This window comes from Tinamus guttatus, unplaced genomic scaffold (genome assembly GCF_059628265.1).
Source record: "Tinamus guttatus ecotype Peru unplaced genomic scaffold, ASM5962826v1 Tinamus_guttatus_pri_ptg000180l, whole genome shotgun sequence".
NCBI lineage: Eukaryota > Metazoa > Chordata > Aves > Tinamiformes > Tinamidae > Tinamus > Tinamus guttatus.
Window position 1 is genome coordinate 3,374,536 of NW_028288714.1, and position 19,133 is coordinate 3,393,668.

At 39.5% G+C, this 19,133-nt stretch overlaps 1 protein-coding gene across 1 annotated transcript in view; it reads left to right on the forward strand.

Moving 5' to 3' along the window:
- UBAC2 (UBA domain containing 2) overlaps positions 1-19,133 on the forward strand; it is a 90,832-nt gene that overhangs the window by 50,150 nt on the left and 21,549 nt on the right. Inside the window, exons 5-6 of the mRNA XM_088523327.1 lie at positions 12,876-12,999; positions 14,880-14,927. Of these exons, the coding sequence (XP_088379453.1) occupies positions 12,876-12,999; positions 14,880-14,927 (172 nt within the window). The remainder of the gene's footprint in view (positions 1-12,875; positions 13,000-14,879; positions 14,928-19,133) is intronic.

Below are 19,133 nucleotides of genomic sequence, written 5' to 3' on the forward strand. Positions count from 1 at the left end.
AGGAGCAGAACCAGCTCCACTCTGGCAGCAAGTAATCCAAAGCTCGGCTTCCTAGACATGCTCATGCCTGAGTTTTATATATGTAGGACAGTAATGCTATAGATATTTCACCCTTAATATGCATAAACTTAAGCCGTGAGCAGCCAGTAGTAGTGTTGCGGCCTTAGATCTTAGGTTTTGGGGTTGGGTGCCAGCAGTGACACAGAGCTCTCTCTGGTCTCCTGCTTTTGCCAAAGGAGCACCACCAATCCTTGCACTGGGATGTGGAATCTGTGAAAGACTCTAACTGGGTACTGTAACCTGAGATGTGATTTATCCCCCTCCCTTCCTAGTTTTTGTTCTCTGGAGGCGAGCTCCTGGTAGCTAACGGAACAGGGGATCAGTTCCTGTGCAGGCACGGCAGAAGGGAGGAAAAGAGATCTTGGCTCATGCTCGTAATATGGCTTAGTTGCTGTAAATTTAGATGAACGATATTTTTCTAAGTATTGAAAAAGAATGGGTTTCATATGTGCACAAATAGTGAAAGGAATGGTCAGGAGAGAGAATTAAGCAAAGATCAGGCATGAAGAGAAAGAAGAGCATGTCCTTGCTGGTAGTATTCTAGTCATCTGTGTTTGGGGATGTTGCAAGTGTCTGTGGAAATCGACATTGCACTTTTCCCCTCTACGCTATCTCTGAATATCAAGCAATAGCCTAGGGTGGAGCAGTGATCGTGACCTAAGCTGCAGCAGTGAAAACCTTGAGTGCTTTTAAATACTAGCTATGTGACAACCTTCTTTTTCCCTGCGATACCTACCGGAGGACTTCCTTTTGAACTGGCTGTCCTCTACAGGTCTGAGCTTTGTAAATCTGACAGGCCTGGGACTATGGAAGATGGGGAATATATTCTGGTAGTATAGATTTATTATTTTTTTCCTTAATGTCGAAAACGATTGATTTCTCTTCAACACTGCTTTTCACTATCTGAATTTCTGATGTACTGTGCAAGTAATTCTTGTTGCGCAGCACCAGGAGAGAAGGGCTTGAGCCAAGCTCTGAAGGTGAAAGAGCGTGCCTGCCAGCATAATGCTTTGCTACTCCAGAAAGGTACCCGCAGCTAGGTGTGTGATGAGCTTGGGAGCTACACGTGGGTTAGTAAAGGCTGAAGCAAGAGGCAGGCGCGTCCTGCAGCTTCCTGTTTCCTTCTCGTGCTGTAACACTCCGGCATATTGCTTCTGTGCATTAAGTTAATTTACCGTTCTCTAAGGCTATAAAACTTTGTGTGCTAATTTCCAAAGAGCTTCAATCCTCAGTTGCTCTCATTAATTCCCATAATTAAAATTAATGAGAATGGTTGGTAGGCTGGTGTTTTTATTCCTTCTCATTACGGACCTACCCATTTTGGAATGCTAAAGCAAAATTTTTAAGACACACTTAGAGAATCCAAAGTATATAGACTTCATGAAGTGCAACTTAGTGAGCGTTGTCAGGAATTGCAGTAGTCTTTAAGTACTAAACGGGCTTGCAGATGTGCACGGTGATGTTTGTTTGAGATCTTTATAGTCCTGATTTTTTGGGGGGTAGGATAGGAAGGGTTTTGTAACTATTTTACTAAGTTGCGTGTAAATTATGTTTTTCAGTAGAAAATAACAGAAGTTGCTGTAAATTGAGTGAAATGGAAATAAAGAAGTTGAGTTGAAATGCTGCATAACTAGTTAAAAGAAAAGTGGAAGTAATTTGAAGGGTACTTGTCTAGCTCTTATCTGTTGGATCTCCCTTTCAAAATACTATCTGTGCTATGCAAAAATGTGAGAATTTTCTAAGGTAAATCGTACCTGCCAAAGAAGCAAGTTGATGTGAAAAGCGGTGATGATGCCAGGAGCGTGTATCTTCCTTTCACTTTACTTACTTAAGTCTACTAAATCCTAAAGTAGATCCTTTTAGGATCAGATAGATCCAAAAATAAAACAAATAAGAGAAAAGCCTGAAGCACTGACATTACACTCCTGAAAATAGGAGAGAAAAACGGTCAAATAAGAATTTGTATCTTAGTGCTAGAATAAATGCACACCTTTTACATGATCATTTTTCCTGAGTGAAGCAGGACCTGTACAGGTAGAATCTTTAATTTTAGGAATTAAAACTTTATAACTTTAGTTCCAACTTATTATTTATTTCATATATACATACACCTCAGTCTTTTGACCAGCAGGGATTAAATTTGAGTTGTTGAAGACTAACTGTCAGGTAAATTTTCAATCAAGGAGCCATGAAATGCTAGACAGATTTCTCTGATGCTCTGAGCTCAAAGGTGTGCACGCTTCAAGATAGATCAGAATTAGGGTGTGTTAATCTGTTGAACAGTATGTGCTACCTTGCCCGTGAAGTGTGAAAAGTGCATCCTGTTTAACTGGAAAGATGTATAGATTGACAGCACTTGTACTATTTCCTCAGCTTCATGGTGTGAAGGTACAGATTAGGGACAAAGATGTTTAGTGATTGAAGTTCAGAAAAAGAATTTCTAAAAATTGGGAAAGAAATGAGTATCAGAAAATAAAAAAGGAATTGGCTCTTAAAACTCAGCTTCTTAAAATACTGTGCTACAGAAGAGTGTCTGCAGCGCTCCGGGCTGAGCACACAGACTGGAGGGCAGATGATAGACCGACCTATGCATTTGCCACCACGGTGCAGATTTTTCTTAAGGCACCCTCCTACAATTAAAGCCTTCTGCCGGCTTCTGTGAATAAACAGCGATGTTTCACTTACTACTCCAACGTTAGTTATTTCTACATTAGTTTAGTTTAAAATACCATTACTTACAAAAATTGTCTAAGCTAATGTAGTATCAAACATTTCCCTCTGATTGTCAAAAGCCTCTATGTTAAGAAAGCATTTGAAATCATTTGCCAATGGTTCCTGAGGTCAGCTGCCCCTTTAAATAAAAATTAAGTAGCAGTATGTTAATCTAACAGTATGAATTAGTACAGAATTTCTTTCCTGAGCTTTTCCTACCCGTAAATCATTTATCCTTCTCTCCACGTGAGAATATTCAAAATAATGAAATGAGCTTTCTTGAATTGTTTGCTGTCATTTAGTGGGGAGGGGGAGGAAAGGTTAATTATTTTCCTGTACTTACATATCCGTAGCTTCCCAGATCCTCTGAGCAGTTAAGGGAATTAGCAGGACAGCCTGACTGCGAAGCCTTGCCCTTGCACATTGTTTTGAAGAGTGATGACGTCTCGTCTTTGGTGGGAGGGGTAGCTCTTCGCATGCCTTAAAAAAAAGAAAAAAAAAAAAAACACTTATTTGTACGTCAGCCCTGATTTGCTGCCTACTGTTTTATGGATGTGAAAGCATCTATTTTAGTTTCTTTTACGATCAGCCTGCTCAAAGAGGGTAGTTAGAATCACCACCACCAACTCTCCCACAGTTACGTGCTGCTGTCCTTCATGTGAAGGGACTTTACCCAGAAGTTTGCGTGGTTGACTGGTGACCGACTAAAAACTCCTGAAAGAAAAGCTTTGGTTTACGTTACGTTTGTGTAGAAAAACAGTGTAATTTGTAACCAGGAGTCATCTGATCAGTACAAACTTTCTAACTGATCAGATCTGTCCCAGCGCAAGATAACGCGCAGACGAAGGCGTGCGGCTGCGCTGTGTCACATCAGGCATCTCCACCACCCGTGTATGTTCCCAGCACTGCTCTAGGATTATGAGATGCCCTTTGAAAGCATGTGAAGGGGCTAAGAGCCCTGCCTTGCCCTGATGAGAAGATGTCCCTTTGTATACTGTTTGGTGCATTTTGAGCAAGGATACAAATGAAAAGTGCTTCTGATACAAACGCGAGGCAAATGCATTAAAAAGGAATGAGCAACTCTGAAAACACAAATCTGATTGCCCCAAAATTCTCTTAATAAGGATACCTTAAGAAATAACAAAGAAATGGGGTGTCAGATTTTGAGGTAATCTTTTGTTACCTATCATAAACTTTTTTGTGGGTGAAGAACATTCATCTAGCAATTAAACTGCATCTTGTTAAGGAGGTTGTGAAGATCATAAGTAGATGGAAATTCCTGGCATTGCTGTTAGAAACTGTAGTTGAGAGTTACCTGGGATTTTCCCCAAAACCTCATACAGATCATTCATCTCTGCAAAAGATGGTTTATCTCTAAGGTGGCCTCATTTGGTGGCCTGATTTTAAAAAGCAAGCAAGTAGACGTGATGGTGTTCATAGCAGGTCCAACCCGTGCAAAGGCTGGAAACTGTTAGGAGACACTAAAGCTGCATTCACACTGTTAAGGTTTTGCTGACAGTGCAGTCTCAGAGGTGTATGGAGCTATGATCTTGACTTCAGGAAGTGTTTAGAAGAACTGTTGAACTAACTGTGGATTTCTTTCTTTCTTTTTTTCTTGTTTTTATTTTTTTTCTACTTTTTTCACTTCATTAAAGAACAGAATATCTTATATGGAGTAATGAGCTGTAAACCAGTGTTTGAAGGGAAAGTACACAGGATCTTGCTTCATATGTACACAAAATAGTATTGCAACATCCCTGTCTAGAAAGAAGAATAGGCAGAAATTAAAAATCTGGAAATACAAAGGCATGCAGTAATTTTTGATCAAGGGTTGACATTAATACTATTAAAACTTTATAATGAAGGATATATCTATTTAAAAAAAAAAAGTTTACTGTTGTAAAAATAGTACCAATACACATTTCTTGCCCTGATCTGATAAAATATTGCCTTCCTGTGATTAAGATATATTATTAGGTTGTCTCTTTGAGGCACCCTGATGCAGTAGCCACTTAGGCAGTGTGGCGCGAGGTGGCAGTTGCTTGGGCTGTGATGCACGTTGTAGTCCCTGCTACACCCTCCATCTTTCTAGCTGTTTGTTTCGTGTTCTTACAATGCTGCCATTTCTTCACATCTGGTTGCCTGCCGCAGCAGCACTTGGATATTTAAGGTGAAAAAAGGCACTTTACAGAAAGTGTGGTTTATTTTACCCTTTTCCTGCAGAAGTTTATTGTTTTTCTTTATTCAAATGTAACATGTAGATTAATAGAGCGATGTGTTACTTTCCGAGGTGTTGGCAGTTAATATTATGACCAGTGTGTTGTATTGCCACTGTTAGTTTATTTTTCTGTCTCTACTGCTGTATTTGAGCAATTTGCAGAGGGTGCTGGATTTATCCTTGCAATCTTGTATCCAGGCAGCTAGCACACAAAGCGAGAAAAAACTTCTGCACTTATGCAGGATGCTAATGGAACAACCGGCCTAAGTCCCAGTTCACTTTGTTAACTGCAAAACTATCCTGACTTCCAAAAAGAATCCCTTTTCCTTGGGAGATGGCTCGGGTGTCCAAAAGTCACCTGTGGCTGAATCCTGTCCTTTTCTCTAGACAAACATTATTTATCAAGTGACTCGAGTTTGTGCAACAGCAAGTGATTGCTCGTGAGTGAGTCATGGTAACCTGCTCCATTGCTTCATACGGGCCAAATAAAATGCTTTAGGTTAAACTGTGATAGAGATTTAGTTAAGCACCCAAGCCAGATGAACCGAAGCAGGAGTAAAGATTTCAGTTCAGCTGCTGGACCCTTCCTCCTCAGTGAAATATTCTGTCACCTAAATCCCTTCAGTGTTTTCCTTAAGCCTCCGTACCTCCCGATGTGCTCCCATTTTGGGCCAGGTCTACCCGAGTGGAGCTCACTGGGAGCCGCTGCCTCTGAGAAAGGGGCAAGCTCCTTTCTCTTGCTGAGCTCGGATTTTGCTTTGCTAAATATGGTCAGCAATGGTTGCCTCTTGGGAGATGAAAATAAGACAACCTAGTAAGTAAGCCATCATCATCATCATCAAACACTTGCTGCAGGTACCTGCTGCAGAGTTGGTGGCTAAACACAGATAACTAACTCTGCGGCACCTGGCTGGTGGTAATTGCTTATCAGTTAAGAATAAACTGTCCTTGCTGTGATACTGTTGCTCAGTTAGGGTATAATGTTGGGCAAGTCTGTCCTGTCCCCCGTCTAGTTCATCAGTATGATCATCAGCACACTGCCTGCTGCTGAAGTAAATGGCAGTGCTTTTATATTTTATGTAGAGTGGATAGAGGCCTTGATAAAACAGTTTTGTTTCTCTTATTGGTAAGCTGAAAAAGTGCTCAGTAGTCTGCAAAAATGTTGTGTGGGGGCATAACTGAAGAAACAGTGCGTATTTTGGCAAGCTGGTACAATAGCAACAATCCCTCAGCAGATAGCTGAACTGAGAGCTATGGAGAACTTTGGTGAGAGAAGAAGAGCTGCCAGCCTCGTAAGCCTCGCACAAGCAAGGTTGAGATACGGCCAGCTGAAGAACAGAAGAAGCTAAAGAGTATTACTCACATACATCATCATGTAATTAATGATGGATACATTAAAAATAAAATCAAAAAGAAATTAGCCACCGAAAGATCAAGGTTTTGGATTAGCTTGCCAACCAACAAGGAGAGAAAAGAACCTGAAGGTGATTTACAATGGAACTGAGCAGTCCATGGAAAATATTGTCGGTCTCGGAAAAAGTTTTAAAGCTTTTTTAGAGAGAGCTAGATGTCTGACTTACTTTTTTCCATAAAGAGAGAATTTAAAAGTATTCGCTATTTGGTTAAAATGTGCTTGGTTTCATATTTTGATAAACCCAAAGTTGCAGTGATTTTGCTGAGATATCCAGGGACAGGAAGAGGCTACTTTTTTCCCTTATTAAGATGCACACAACTTCTTTTCAGGGTTTCTCTTGTTTTTTCTTTGTTTCTTTTTTAAAATTATTTTTCCCCCTCAATTCTTGTGAAAAATTGCTGATAAGTTACAAGAATACTGGGGAAAAAATGTCCTGGTTTTGAGAAGCTTCAGGAATTCCTGCTCATGTCTAGCAGAAGGTTTGGGTGCAGTGCCACTGGTGGTTCCTTTTAGTCCATTAGGCAGAGGATCAGAGCTGCCCAGAAATTAGCTAATTTTAGGATGTTATTTAGAATGTTTAATACATTTGAAAGACTGGCAACTTAAATGTAAAATGGCACTGTCTGGACAGGCCATAGGGAAGTAGAGCACTAACATAACAGATAAAGTGCTGTGTTTATGTGCTTTGTATTATTTGCAGCTCTACTACGTGGTCATGAGAGGTTAATGTTTCTATAAAGAACTTAAACTGATGTCAATAATGTGACCAATAAAAAAAAATACACTACAGCAGTAAATGTGGTGAGTCATTCTAAATAAACTAATGTAAAGGTTATTTCTGCAAATTTTAATCCCACAAAACTTCCAATGACAACAGCAGATACTTTTTGCAGAAGTAACATGAACTATTTACCCATTTATTCCTATGTCATAGGATCAGGGTGTTTCTTCCATATTTTATGCATATATTTGTTAGTTATATTTGTTAATGTTTATTTTAACCTGCATTTAATATTTATTCACCCTTTTAACATTAAGGTAGCTTGTTTCTTCCTTGGGAAACTATTGCCCCTGGTTGTTTGGTCTGTGTCAGTAGTTCATAGATCTCAGGTTTAAGGTTTTTTTTTCTTTTCATTTTTCTTTTCATTTTTCTTTTCATTTTTCTTTTTTTTTTCTTTTTTTTTTCTTTTTTCCCCCACAAGGCTGTTTTTTATATTGGTGATACTATCAGGAATAAAATGATGAATATGCTTTCAAGTGCCATGATTACCTTCTACTAAAAATTGAGATAATTTTGTGCAAAGAAAGGATATCATGATTCTCAGACACAAACAGGTGTGGACTCTAAATTGAGTTTGTGCCACTTGGTATTTAGGAAGGTGTTTTCAGTCATGTGGGTTAGAAACTAACATTTTTAAGCAAAGCAAATAATTCTAAAGCATGAAAGATTAAACACTAGAATTTGAACACTCTGTATGGATACCATGTCCACTCCAAAGACTTACTGCAAAAGAAGGCTTTAGAATGATTGTATCTCCATTTTTGTTCCATAGACCAAAAGCATTTAAATGATTTTTCTAAGTTATTTTCCGCAGCATTATGGTGAAAGCATTGTGGGTGCCTCTCTGGAGTGCTTGCTTACACTAATGCATATGGCACTGGAACAAACAGGTGGGATTAGAAGTCTCTGCAGTTACAGAGCTGTAACCACATCCCACTGGAATCACAGAGATGTGGTGGGATATCGCAGCACTCCAGTCATGTTAGCTGGATGGATAGAGGCCGTTTAGGAAGGGCAAGCTCTGAGGTGAGGTGGGAGGAAGAGTTGTTCTTCGGCAGCGAAAATGTGTGTAGCTCTGCACAGGAGGGGATGGTGGGCCAACTGAGAGCTTATAGGTCCAGACTAATGGACAGCCAAATGTGGGTAATGTTGTCGTGGTTGCCCAGAGAGGTTGTGGAAATTCCGTCCCTAGAGGTATGCAAAGCACCACTGGATGAGATCCTGGGCAACGTGCTGTAGGTGGCCCTGCTTAAGAAGGGGGGGAAGGGTGGGGGATTGGACTCCAGAGATCTCTTCTGATCTCAGCTCTTAGGGAATTCCCTGAAAAAACTTCAAAGGAATAAGAGGAAAGGCAAAGAGGAAAAGAGAAAAGTGAAGAAGAGAGTAGTAGTCCTTAAGTAAGAGTATATTTTCCATTTAGACTATATTTTCCATTTGGATGCTGAATCTATGTTACCAAGCAATTATTTAATGTAATGCAAAGAGTTAAAGTGAGTTCTTTGATTTACAGTGCATGAATGGTTGTCTAACCTATGCAGCCAAATACAGAAACAGAAATCTCTCCAGTGACTGCAAGCTTCAGCACCAAGACTTTAGTTATTCACAGAATAGTAATCTAGGTTGGACAGTACCACGGCAGTCATACACTCCAATCCCCCGTTCAAAGCAGGTCCAACTAGAGGAGGTTGCTCAGAGCTGTGTCCAAGTGAAATTTGAATATATCTGTGACTGGAGATTCTTGCTGTGTGGGCTCCTTGGCCCGTCATTACCGTCTGCTGAATTTGTTCCAATGGGTCAATGACTTATAACGAGGGGCCCCAGACTGGGAACAGAGCCCCGGTGCAGTCTGAGACATTCCAAACGGAAGAGAATATTGCTTCCCGTGGCCTGGTGACTCCACACTTGCTAGAACAGCCCAGTATGCAAATTGTCCTTCCCTGCAAGGGTGAACTGCTTACTACTGATAATTTGAAGGTTTTCCCAGGTCCTTATTTTTGCAAATCTGCTTTCTGGCCCGTCTGTGCGGTTGCACGTGGTTATTCCAACCCAGGTGCAGAACTCCGCATTTGCTCTTGTTAAGCTTCATAAGTTTCCTGTCAGCCCATTTCTCTCCAGTGCATCGAGATATATGTGAATAGCAGCGCTGCTCTCCAGTGTTTTGGCATGAAGAATAATTGTCCCCAGTATGGGTCGCTGAGGCATGCAGGTAGTAACTGGCCACCATTTGGACTTTGTACTGCTGGTCAGAATCTTTTGAGTCCAGCAGTGCAGCCAGTTCCCCACAGAGTTCCCATATTCAGTGCAAACCTTCCCAGTTTTGCTTCAAGGCGCAGTGGGAGTCTGACCCAAAGGCCTTGCCAGAGTGAAAGTAGATAGCGGCATCCACTACCTTGCCCCTGTCTGCAGTGCCAGTCATCTTGTCACAGGAAGCAGTTGCGTTAGTCAGGCATGATTTGCCTTTTAAATCAGTGTTGGCTTTTAGCCATCACTTTGTCCTTCACGTGGCCAGAAGCGGCTTCTAAGGGGATTTGCCCTGTAATCTTCCCAGGGACTGAGGTGAGGCTGGCTGAAGTCACTTGAAGCTTCCTTCTTGAAGACGAGTGATATTTGCATGTTTAGAAACGTGCCCTGATCACCATGACGTTCCAAGAACAGCCTAACAGTAGCCATCTCCTTCAGCACCCTGAGGTGCATCCCATCTGGTCCCATTGACTTGGGTATGTCCAAATGGCTCAAGTGTTTCCTGACTGTGTTCCTCGATAGTGGATACTGCTTCAGTCCCACAGTCTGGACAGTGCTGGGAGTTTCAGGCATCTGGGAGAGCACAAACCTTATCTGTGATGACAGAGGCGAAAAAAGATCGAGTACGTCAGCCTTTTCCATGTCCTTTGACACAACGTACTTCTTCCTTAGCCTTCCCTTTGCTGCTTGTGTGTCATATTATATTATTGTTTCGTAGATAACCTCTTTGGAAGGCCCACTGTAGTTGAGCAGCATCTATGTATATATTCTAAAACAAGGCATGATTAATGCTTAGAAAATTTTGAACAGAACAGAAAAGATAAACTATGAATTTTAAGAGAGCTACATGATGAAAAGAAAACAGTTTTCATGCAATGGATTACCTTGTGGAAATGAGTTAGACATGAAATTAGAAAAATCCTGTATGGATATTAGTGAAATACCTGTTTATACTAAGATTTAACTCTATCTAAGAAACATAAACATATGCCTTGCAGGTGTAAGTCTGTCTGGGTGTCTAACTACTCTTTTAGAGGAAAAAAAAAAACATTTTTGTGTTCCCCTTAGCTCCTCTAGTTTGTCACGTTATGAGCAGTGTCAGATACAAGACAGTCACATGAGTCACCATCTTCGTCTGGGATGGCATGCTCTATGTTTCACTGCTGGTGTAAGTGATCAATATTAACATTTAAGGAACCTTTCAGCACTTTATAATCTCTTTTTGAAACACAGTTGTAGTCATGGGAAATTCCTTTCTGTAATTCCCCATCTTATGAGTGAGTGCACTCTTGCATGTAAAATCTTGGTGTTTGAGTCACTAGATACCACGGGAGAAATAAAACCTGAAAAGTATGCTGAAACCATATGGTAAGAATAGAAAGAATTAAATTCCATAAACTGAAAATCTGTAAAATTATTTTTCTAAGAGAGGAAAAGATTTTTTTTTTCTTTTTTTTTCTCTTTCCTCACTTACCAAATTGGTAGTTGCAACAGAAATAATTCTGATAAAGAAATATTTTTGTATGTACTACTTTTGTAGCTCTGCCTCTGAACTCCCACAACTCAAATGATTTGAATATATGCAAAGAGCTGTTTGTGTATATATACAGATGAAATCTGTAGTTTCTACAGATGAAACTTACTATTACTAGAGTTAGCATTCTCTGTGCGCTCACATTCATCCGATGGTTTGCTGAAGATATTATACTAAAAATGATTCAGTCTCATTTAATTAAACTTCATTTAAGTCCTCAGAGGCAGACGTTTTCAGCAAGCTGAACTTCAAATATAGCAAATGGTAATGAAATAGTCTTAAGCCACTGCCCATTAAATGAGTAAAAATAATATTTGAACTGTGAATTTGATGATCATTTTTTTCCAGTTACAAGTATCATATTCGGCAGTTACTCAGGAAATGAAAGTCTAAATATTCAGTCCAGCATTTGCCAGGGTATTACTGCCATCAGTAGGACCTCCTCAAGGAAGACCCTGTTTTTGAGTGAGCCCTCCAACGTGTGTAGCTCCTGGCTCCTGCCGTTTGTCCGCATTTGTCCATTGAGCATAGCAAGATCCTGTGTGTGTGAAGGCCTGTAAAAACTGTAGGCCTTAATCAGCAAGGAGAGTAAAATTATCCTTTAGGGTATCCAGCCTATCTGAGCCACAAGACAGCCTGAGTTAAGTGGGGGCAGATGTACATTTTGCGGGTAACCCACCCCCCAATGATCAGCTGTCGCTTGTTGCTTGGAAGCTATCGCCACGGTAGCTCTGCCGGAGGAGGGCCTCATGTCTAGGCTCACTTGTCTGCTCCACCAGTATTGGCCAGGTTATGCTGCTACCTGCTTAAATGCAGGGGAAGATTCAGCCAACGCTTTTTTTTTTTTCATTAGTGACTTAGATGCCCAAAATGGTTGATGGGCAAAACTGTGGAAACAATATTTTGGGCTGACAAGAGGTGTTGAAGTATGGCAAAGAGCTAAGCTTTGACTGAGCTGGAGAAAGGTGTTCTCTGACTAGCCTGAAGCAGCTGATAGTATATCTTGCTTATAGATGTGTTGGAGCCTGAATTGGAATCTAAAGACATCTTCCCTTATGGGAAGGAACTTTTTTGTTGTTAATCTTTAACTTGTTCTTGGAGGTATTTTTCTTCTAGTATCTCCTAAATCTGTGCCTTTGGCACTGGTTCTGCAGTGGTAATTTCCTGGAAACTGAAAGGTTTTAACGTAAAGGCTTTGCGTTTGGGGATATGCATGAAACGCTCATAATTTCCATCAGACTGGTGTGGTCATTGTATAAGGTGCTTGAGTCTTAAATTTGGTAGAACTGACCTTGAAGAGCGTGTGGAAACTCAGCATCTCGTGCTGTGATAGAGGTGAGAATCCTAAAGACCGTTCGTTATGCGTAGGCCTGTGCAAGGTGCCCACAAAGGGACTGGCGTCAAACTGTCGGGGTTCCAGCCCTCTGATGAGCTGTGATATGCAGTGTGTCATCAAACTGGCAATGCCGTAGGCTGGGCTGAATATAAGGGCATAACTTTATAAGGTGTTCAGAGGTCTCCATCATCTTTTGGAGTAAGTGCCATCCTTTTCACTCACAAAACAGAAGTTTTGTTTTGTTACAGGTGACTATTGTTTTTCTTGTTTTGAATGCTGCCTTTTATGGAAATAATCTGCTATTACAATAAAAATATTGTCTTCTATGCTGCTTCCATCCTGAACAATAGCGAAATAAGATACTTTTGTCACCTGTTTCTTCTTTGCAATGAAAATTGCCAAGTAATCATACTTATTTTGCTGTGGGATCTATTATATTGAACGTAATAAACTTTCTAATTTTCAGATCCTACGGAACTTTGCAAGGTTATACTGCACTTTGTACATAGAATTAATTATATTGTTTTACATTATTATTGCTAATATTCCTATTAACGATCTGTATCTTTCTCTTTGCAGCTTGGGTCCTGTATTTGCTTTGTTTGTACCATTTTACGGCTCCATTCCAAGAGTGCAGGTGACACAAGTATTAGGCCACTTTTCTATCACAAACAAGACACTGGTCTATATACTGGGTTTACAGGTATGGTATGTACTTGCTTGTTCATCTTTTATTGAATTGATAACCTAGCAGTTAATATCACTGTGTGTTATTATATCAATTTGGACCCATGTGAGTGGTACATATATTTAGCTAGTGTCTATCCTGTCAATTAAAATACTGAAAAGCTTGTACTTCTGCTATTCAGCATTTCTGCATGCTGAAGTAGTCAACAAAGTATCTGTTGTTCCATTGTCTTGCATGGCAAAATATAATGTGCAAATTCTGTAATTCCTTTTATTTTGGTTCAATGAAATGAACCAGGTGAAAATGGTGGGAACCTGCTGCTGAGGCATGCACCTCTTTCACCTTCGTAATTTGCTCTGTTTTCTTGGTTTTGTTTGTTTTCCCTTTGTCTGTTAGATCTCAAATTAAGCCAACAGAGTACAGTACTTTTCTGTGGTAAGAGTGTCTGTAAATAAAATTATCAAAAATTTGGCTGAATTGTACTTCTGTGTAAATTAATATTGGTTTTATACAAAGCATTTCCATATGACAGGTAATTGAAAATATTTTTAAATAGAGTGCAGCAATATCAAGGAGTTTTACCTTAAAAAATAAATGGAAAAACATAAATGCTTGATAAAGACACACAATAGTTGTTTAAGAAAGCAAAAGTACCCACAACAGCCTAGAAATGAGTGGGCAGCCGTGTCACAAGCTGAATTATGGAACAGAAGTCTTTCCCCCTTATGAGAAGTTGTACTCATTTTTATACGTTCTAGGGACTCAGAAATAGCTCCAAAACTAACGGAAAGCACCAGAAGTACCTGAGGGGTAGTAGAGAGTATTTTAGAATGAATGGTCACTTTCAGAACATTGATTCATGCTCCACCTGAACATCTCATTCATCCATTTGCTGTGGAGCATTGGGATTACGCTGATTTCTACTCCAGCACCAGCCTTTTTTAGATTTTTCAGAACTCGTGCTTCCTCTCTGTTGAAGCCATCGCCACCACTACTGTTTCTGTTAAAACAGTGGCATCGTCTGATCTTTGTTCCCCTGTATCCCTTGCCTTTTGCTTTCTTGCATCTAACACTTTGAGATCACTAGTTACTAATTACTGTGTCTTCACTGGATTTTGCTCTGCTTTATACAGAGCAGTAGCTGCTGTCACAGAGGGAAGCTCATCTGCCTTCTCATTTATAAGCTCTGTCCTTGTCTCAAGCCTCTCTTTCCATAGTCACAAGTCTAGAGGAGATATTCTCATGACTCAGTCTGCATCTTACAGACCTACTTTTGTAGGTCTGTAAGACCTGCAGCTTTCAGTCTAATTTTCAGCCTGTTTTTCCAGTTGATAATAACCTTCTCCAGGTGATTAATCCCCTCTACTTTGCTAAAAGTGATGGGCCCCCCTGTTGATATGTAGACTTTTTGAAAATGTACTCAGCCTACTTCTGTGATTTTGTATCTATAAACATTCCACTGGGAGACAACTTTATATCTTTCTGACATTCATTTTTGGTCTTTCCGTGGCTGCCTGTGTAAGAGCTTCACTTGCACTGCCTTCCCCTGCTTGGAACTCTTCTCCTGCTGCTACTGCTGAGTCATTTCCTTTGCTTCAGTCTATCTTTTAAACTTGTTTTTCAGTGCAGCCTATAACTGACATCCTGTTATACATAGTATGTTATATGAAAATAAAATGTATTGTTCTGTAGGAAGAGAACAATTGTTGGATCCCTGTGTTTTTTCCACCTCTGCTACTTCTAGGATATCTCTTTGTTAATGTTAAACAGAATTTTCACAGAAATAAATGTTTGACTTTTCCCATTGTCATGATAAATACAAACCTGCAGTGCAGTAAATCAGACAGCAATCACTATGTTAAATTAAAATTTAAATCATTACTCTTATCTTCTAGCTCCTAACCTCTGGTTCCTACATCTGGATCTTAGCCTTAAGTGGATTGGTAAGTCTACTGCTTTAAAAACCGTGTGATGCTTAAAGCTCTCTGCTACATATACAGTACAACATATTTGAACTCAAAAAAAGAACTAGGACTGCTGAGTTATGTTTGTCATTGTAACAGTACATAGAAAATTTTTGTCTTTAATTCTTGAAAGTGTGAAGTGCTGGCTGCTGCTAAACTGACAGGCAAAAAGTTGGCTTATATTTGTAGGTTGCCAATGCTTTCTGACCCCATAAAAACATTTTGCAGCTTTAGACTTTCAACTTAAGTGAAAAGAATGCAGAAATGGTAGCAATATCAATTTCAATAGCATGTTCTCTGATATCCTTTATTTACCTGTTGTTTCATTTTTATCAGTTTTCAGCACATCTCAAGCTTTTCCTCCAGAACGCAGCTCCCAGCTGCTCTGTGAGGATACCGTGTTTGGCCGTCCTCATGTCTCTGTTTGCAGCGCGGCCATTTTGCGCTGCCCAGCAGCTGTGAGAGTGCGAAGGCACTTTCCTCACCGCTTTCAGATAAAAGTGGGGTGGAAATATCTGTCTTTTTTTCCTTTTCAACTATGGTCTTAGCATTAAAGCATTCAGAGTACTGAAACAGATTGTACTGAATCTTCTAGATTATTAGATACTGATTAGCTGCTTGTGATATTTTTGTATGTTTACAAGTTAGGAGCTCTAGCTGTGATTTCCTGCACCAGAATTTTCTCTGTTTTTCAAACAACTGAAAAGTGCTACTGCTTCCAAAGCAGCTCACTGCTAATTTATGCAGACTTATGAAAAAAATTTAAATTGTGTCTTTGCTGTTAGAACCCACTAATTCAAACGGAGGTAAACTCAGAATGAAATGACTATGGACACTCCCTGTATTGCTGCCATAATTCAGTAGTTCAGAGTCTTACCAGTTCCCCTGAGTGCTCCAAAGCATTGTGTGAGTATTGGCAGAGCAGCCAGCAGAAAGGCCAGAGCAGCAAATGGTGAAGCCCCAGCAGTCTGGCCATACCACAAGTGTAGGTGAGAGCAATGAAACTAACAGCCTGGACTTTCTCTATCCTGGAGATTAGCCCAAACCTCTGAGCCTGATGAAGGATCTGTGGCTTCCTCCCTACACTCTCCCCTTCCTGTTACTCTCCTGGCTCTTTTAATAGCCCTTCCTTTAGAACAGGAGTTCATTGGGAAGGAAAGGAAAGGCCTTTAACCCCTTCTTGCTTGGGGCTGAGAGCCATGTACCACTTGCCTATACAGGTTATCCAGTTCTTAATTTAATTCCCTTGTTAATGTACACTTTTCTTCAGATGCATAATATAACTTTGTTAGGATTCCTTTTCATATATCATCTTTTTAATTTAAGGTTTATAGTATGTTTTAAATAGATGTAAGTCCACAGAAATAAGCTGAGCGTTCTTTGAGTTACAGTAAGCCTTAAAAAAAGAACATTTAAAGTTTTCATCTTGCTGCAGTCCCCCTTTAACTGATAGCATGATTTAAGTCATCATCAGAAACTGGTGTTTTTTCAATCTCATTTTTCTGCAACAAGCAGAGATCTGCAGCCTTCAGCTCTTCTGCTAAGTTTACAATTTTGAAAAAAGTTTAGGACATTTTTCACACAGTGATTCTATCAGACCTCTGTGAATAGTAAACATTCCTTTCCTCGCTATATAAGTGTGTGTGTGTACATATATATATATGTACACACACGTATGTCTCATGATTTGGAGTCTTTTGAGAAAGCAGATAAGGGAATAAAGTTTTAGAGAGTATTAAAGGATCTGAAGAGAAATATGAACTACATCCTTCAAGTACTGGAAACCTTAGATACTTTTATTACATCTGTATGTGTAGAATTACAGAAACACATTGGGTGTGAAATGCATGTTGAATCATTTTGACAACTGATATATTTTCGGAACTGATATTACTGTTACCTATGTGGCCTACTGTATCTGTGGTGAATTGAATTTGCATGTATCTGCACAGACAGAGTAAATACATGAATACTGAGTCAGCTAGGTGTGGGATTTGGTTGACTGGACACTTTGCTGTCTAAATTTTTAGCTGAAAATAGCCCTTAGACTTGCATATGACTGTATGCTGTGCTGTGCTGCAATTTAGCTCTTGTTACACTTGTGCTTATCTGGAGTGTGACATACAGTTGTACAATGTACTGGCACAGTATTTGAGTTGTCAGTTCATTCACTTCAGGATGCTCCTAGTTTAGGCTTATTTAAATTCTCACAATTGATATTTTAACATATAATGAATCCCTTAGACTAAATGAGAGCTGGCTTTTCAGGTAGAAGATGTGGCATCAGGGAGAGATTTTTCTTCTATTCATGCTTGTTAATGCTCTTAAAGTTGTGTATAAATTCCAGTCAGGTGTAAAACAGCTTGGATTTGTACCTCCTTGAGTTCGTGTTTTCAGTGGGTTGGAGAATCAAAGAAGTTCTGGCGTTCATCTTCGCTTTAAGACTTGTCTTCCTGGATCAAGTAACTTTGAATGAACGTAGAAGGACACTCTTAAAGGCAACTTGCTTACTCTTCTGCTTGCAACTAGTGTACCTCTCGGTTAACTCTGTTTTGGTATGGCAGGATGGGCCTCATGATTATAGTTGCTAATATGTTGTGTTATCCTGTGATACTGAAGTTTATTTACCCCCCCAAAAAAAAAGGGAAGAATATTAAAAAATATATATAGATTATAGATTTATAGTCTATATAGACTATTATAGCCTATATAGTCTATTACAGGCTATAGATTTATAGTCCAGGTTTGTTTGGTATGATAGGTTTTTTTCTTATTAGTGTCATAAAGTTAGGATGTTTTTGATTAGAGATTTCCATTTGACCTTAAGCCAAAAATTATTTGCATAATTGTTTACAGGAGGAGAGAGCTTACTGTAATTAATATTGCTCAGTTCACTGAATCCCAGAAACAATTTCCTTACTGTTTTTCTTTAAAACACTCAAAACACCTTAGAAAGTTGTGTCTGCTTATATCTTTCTTTAGACTTATATACATCAGTCCATCTTCTCTCCCCTTTTCCTCCCTTGACAAAAATGTCAGCTCATATTTTGTGCTATTCCTTCACTCCTGCAAGTTTTGTATTTGAGGGGGCAGGTCAAGGCTCATTCAATCACAGGTACAACATGGCCCGTTCAAGAAATAAACTCAGGCCAGCACCAGCAGGTGAAATACATCCACTGGGATGCACAGTGCCCTCTGCCCTGTCATGTAGTGTTAGCATCACATGAGCCAAGGTTTCCTTTACCTATGGTGTTAGGGCTCTATTTCATAAGGGGTAACCGGCTTCGGGCCTTCTTCCATTTTAGTCATGTTAGTGTTGAAGATTCTTGCTTTTAGCTAGCAGTTTGTTCGTTGGTTGATTTGTAAGGTGTCTTGTATTGCAGAAAATTCAAAATTTGGAATAGCCGGTGCTTCTGTGAGCTGTCTTCAGCCTTTGTGAAGTTCCCTTCAAACCTTAGGGAGTGTAAACTGCTTTAACCTTACAAATGCTCTTGTTTCCAAAGCTCTATTTACTTTGCGTGTGTCTGTAAATGAAGTGGAATGGCTTTCCAATGTGTGCCTGTGCTATCTGGTAACTTACCTTCCTCAGGCTGTGTGAAAAGTTAGACATTTACACTTCAGGTGCTGGAAAACTGTAGACGGTACATTAGAACATAAACTTAGAGGCTTAAGGTTTAAATAGAAAGTTCAGGTAATACTGAGTGTTTAGTTTTAATTTCAGTTCTGATTTTTGAGTGCTTTAAATCTTATTCTTGATTTTCAATCTGCTGGCTTGGATTTACCTGGACTTAGGGATGCCAGTTGTTAAATACTCAGTGTACTTTGGATTTGGGTTTTCAGTTCTGTTTGCTAAGAACTTTATTCTTTCTCTCTGTTCATTTTTTTTTCAGCTGATATATCTTTTTCTGGAGACATTCCTGTCTGTGGCACATTGCCCCTTTTGGGGCAAGATGTAACCAGTCTACTTGTGAGCAAAATATTTAAACCACACATCTTTTTTTTTAAACTCCTTGATTTAATAGTAAAATTACATACTTAATAACTGGCCAGACCCAGAGATAAATGGTTTTATTGCCCTTCTTTCTCCTTTTATACATTTTCTTATGTAATTTCTAACAATCTGTATTGAATTTTGTTGCTGCATTTTTTGCATTCTTATTACTCTACAATGAAGTATTCACACAT